Consider the following 4,259-nt stretch of genomic DNA (forward strand, 5'->3'; position numbering starts at 1 on the left):
AGTAGTCGCTAAATGCAGACTGAAATTATTTATTATTGCTTTGCAAAGTAGTCGCTCAATGCAGACTGAAATTATTTATTATTGCTTTGCAAAGTAGTCGCTCAATGCAGACTGAAATAATTTGTTGAAGCTTTGCAAAGTAGTCGCTAAATGCAGACTGAAATTATTTATTATTGCTTTGCAAAGTAGTCGCTCAATGCAGACTGAAATAATTTGTTGAAGCTTTGCAAAGTAGTCGCTAAATGCAGACTGAAATAATTTGTTGAAGCTTTGCAAAGTAGTCGCTAAATGCAGACTGAAATTATTTATTATTGCTTTGCAAAGTAGTCGCTAAATGCAGACTGAAATAATTTGTTGAAGCTTTGCAAAGTAGTCGCTAAGTGCAGACTTTCCTTTCACATTTTATTCTACTTCGGTATCATCATCACTATCTTCATATGCATGCAGATTTAAGTTACTTTTAGCTGTAACAAGTTTTGAAGAATATAATAGATTTTTCATTAATTCTAAGTGCTGTTTGGTTACAGTCATTGATAGTGATGTTTCTTCTTTGGATCGAAGTGCGTATTTTACTACGCAAATTGCATTCAATGTTTCATGTGAAAGTTTATTTCTTTTTCTTGTTTTACTATCAGGTATGATAGAAAAACATCTTTCTGCTTCCGCGTTTGAATGAGGAAGAGATCTTACTAAATTTAGTAATGCTCGTAATTGTGGATATCTCAGCTCTTTATTGCTATTTTTTGCTGAACATATTGCTTGCCACATATTATCGAATGATAATTTCGACCAGTATGTCTTTACATCATATGTTTCATTAGAATACAGAGATGTCCATTCAATTTTGATTGAATGTTCATCAAAATATCCTACAAGACGGCAAATTTCCAGTAATTTTATACTACTGGTTTCTCGATCCTCATCAAACAATGCTTTCTCCATTTGAAATATATTTAGATTTTCCAAAAATTTATCAAATATTGGAAAACGATTACGAACCTCTTGACTGGCTTTTATCAAGAAAGATAAACAGTTTTGACGAATTAATTGAATTTGTTCTTCGTTCAATTTTTCTTCAATCAATCCATCTTCTAAATATTCAGCACAATCAGGGCCGATATCTATTGACTGAAGGGGAAGCTGGTTATCAGTTCTTCCAAAATCAATATTCCGTAAATAAGGAATTAAGATTTCATCTTTTAATAAAGCAGGCTTGATAAATTTTTGTAACAAAAACATTAAGAATTTCATGCACGATTTATGCAGTACATGAATTCTAGTTTCGCTTGCTTGAAAAAATGCATTAAAAGAATTAAATTTTTTCAATACATTTTCCAGAAAATATAAGTAAGCCTTTGTTTCTGGATTATTCATTGATAAAAGCATTTCTTCTGCTTGACTTTTATTTTCTGACATTAGTTCTAATAAAAAAGTATGAATAATGTTCCATTGTTCTAAAATCCGTTCTATGCATGTATGACGAGAGAGCCAACGCGTTTCTGCATATTTTAATAAATTTTTAGTCTCTTTCTCAAAAGACTGCTGAAAATCTTTAAAAATAGCTGTCCTTTTAGGACTTCCATTTATAAAAGTGACTATCTTTTTTATAAAGTTTCCGCATTCTACTGGCAACGTTTTACATGCATTAGAAGCTACTAGTGCAGAGGAGTGACAAATGCATGGCATTGTTACTAATCGTGGACAATTCTTTAAAAGTCTAGTTTGGAAAGAATCGTGCTTTCCAACCATTACCGATGCATTATCACAGCTTAATCCAATTATCTGTGATATTGGTATTTCTTTTTTTATAAGTTCACTACTAAATGCTTTAAACAGTTTATCTGCTGAACAGTCGCTTGCATCTAAGTTTATTAATTGAAGTAAATTTACTTCCACGCGTAATGATTTACTGTCCACGTATCGCGTAAGTAGTGTCATTTTTTTCTCATTACTAATGTCTGAAGTTTCATCCTCAAATACGGAAAACTTATGATTTTGTAACTTATTAGTTATCCGTGCAGTTTCATAAGGACATAAGACATTAGTAATAATGTTTCTTAGTTTTGTTTTCCCCAAAGACATTGATTGCAGAACATCCGGTTCCTTACCAATTTCTTTGAAGATTGTCAACAACTCTGCACTGTACGTAAATGGAATATTATGTTCCACGAAGAAAGTTGCTAGCTTGATTTCAGCGACTTTAACTTTATCATTGAAATCAAGGTGACCTTCTTTAGAAGCACCAGGATATATCATTTCCTCGTCTTCTACAATATCTAATTCTTTTATTTTTACTTTATGAATCTCGGAATTAGCATGCTGAATGACTTTTGCTTTACCGGATTCATAATATTTTTTGCAAGCAACGCAAAAAAATTTATAATTGTCGTTGGGGACGCTCCGTAGCCAAATCTTCCAAGAAGGGTTTTCATCAAACCATTGAGGTTGAAAACGCTTCCGCCTGGAGATTAATGATTTCTCCTTTTCTTCCATTTTCTATTTATATTATTATTAATATATTGTACTCACAATATTAATGTATTCCTCTACAGGTAATCCTTTATCGTTTCTTTAATAAAAATCACTAGTCACCAAAGGTAAAACACTTGAATGAACCTAGTAATTATTATAAATATCTTTTCAAAAATTAATAATTTTTGAAAGGCACAACACGCTCACTTAATTACTCAATATTTGTGTAATCTTTATTCGCGTTATTATTTTAAGTCGTTCAATGTAGACGATTGAAACCGACTGAACGATGAATATATACATTAGCTGGAGAATCATGTTATTGTTTGTATTTTCTAATAAGAGATACATATTACATATAACTGGATCATCCTCCTTAAGCCTTAAGCGTTAGCCTTTACCGGTATCAATTTGGTGCGAAAGTAAACAAATATTGACAGCCCGTGTGAGGTCTGGTTGAAGTAGACGTCTCATTTCCAATGGATCAGCTGGCCCGTCAGTTTGAAGCGTAAGTACTCTAACTTCATTTTGTCCTAAATATTCAGATTTAATGACAAATTTTAATACTTAAAAACAATGTATAATAATATATTCGTTTGAGTGTTACAATTAAAAATTTTATCTTTAAAATATCCATTTTCTAGAATTTGAGAGATAATCGCAATTCTTATCAAAACAGTGTATATTACTCTTGGTTTAAAATTTCGTTTGTTTTGTTTTCCAGAATGCCATACATAGAGGAAGCCTCAGAAAGTAAGCATATTTATCTCATAATCTAAATAATTTTAAATTATAAAATTATATTAATTTTTTATTATAATTTTTATCATCAATAGACGACAACCCCAGCATTGGCGACCGGCTTCAAAAATTGGAGCGAATGGTGCGCGCATTGCTGGTGCGCCAGCAGCAGCAACAGCAACAACAACAGCAACAACAACGGCAGCAACAGCCGCAGCTGGAGTGGCCGGGAGAAGGGCCCTCCCACCCACAAAACAATGTGGGTGAGGGTGTGGGGCAGGCGGTGGCCACAGACGAGCGAACCCGTAAGCATACAACATATTTATTAAATTATTAAAATTCTCATACCCGCGGTCCACTGGTTGAAATAGGTATAGGTTCAGATTCATTCCTTAATGTATAAAAAATTGCAATAAAAAACTGCAGTTGTTGGAAGATTAAAAATTCTTAAAAATACTGTTAGCCATTTGTTAATATCATTTAAATTTTCTTGAACTCTGTATACGTTTATAAATAATTGTACTTAAATTAAAAAGTAAAAATTCTCTTATTAAATTAACTATTAATTTATTGCATGTATTATATTGCAGGAACTTTGCGAGGGGGTAAGGCCCGGCGCCATTGGGCGCAAATGCGCGGTGGAGGAGTTGGGAGAGGAAGAGGAGGAGGAGGATTTAGAGGAAGAGGAGGATTTAGAGGAAGAGGAGGATTGAGAGGAAGGGGAGGATTCAACGGAGGTGGTGGAAGAGGAGGATGGAGAGGAAGTGGAAGAGGTGGAGGAAGAGGGAGGTGCGGGGAAATAAAAAATTTTTATTTCAATTTTTAAATAAAATTTATATTAAAATGTAATCAGGTCTACTTATTCATCTTATCCTATCCCATTTTCGTAATAATTCTTCGAATTTGTGAAGGGTTATGAAAGGAGGATTGTTTAGTGGGTAGTGTTTAGACCTTAAAGAACCAGGGAGCTTGAACCAACTTTGAAATAATCGGAGCAATGGTAATTCCTTGGGGTCATGAGTCCCACACTACCAACAAGGAGACAA

The 4,259-nt window shown here is 33.5% G+C and overlaps 1 protein-coding gene across 1 annotated transcript; it reads right to left on the minus strand.

The window, feature by feature from the left end:
• Window positions 1–402: 402 nt before the first annotated feature.
• On the minus strand, window positions 403–2,493 carry LOC136778076 (zinc finger MYM-type protein 6-like). Its single transcript, XM_066734687.1, has one exon. It carries the CDS (start codon window positions 2,491–2,493, stop codon window positions 403–405), a length of 2,091 nt encoding a protein of 696 aa, XP_066590784.1.
• Between the last annotated feature and the right edge of the window lie 1,766 nt (window positions 2,494–4,259).

The sequence above is a fragment of the Prorops nasuta genome, unplaced genomic scaffold, assembly GCF_024137725.1.
Source record: "Prorops nasuta isolate Cenicafe-Biocafe unplaced genomic scaffold, Cenicafe_Pnas_1.2 PNAS00013, whole genome shotgun sequence".
Classification (NCBI taxonomy): domain Eukaryota; kingdom Metazoa; phylum Arthropoda; class Insecta; order Hymenoptera; family Bethylidae; genus Prorops; species Prorops nasuta.

Bases quoted from the DNA above. Each gene is read 5' to 3' on its own strand.
- LOC136778076 (XM_066734687.1), bottom strand. From the start codon at position 2,493: ATGGAAGAAAAGGAGAAATCATTAATCTCCAGGCGGAAGCGTTTTCAA.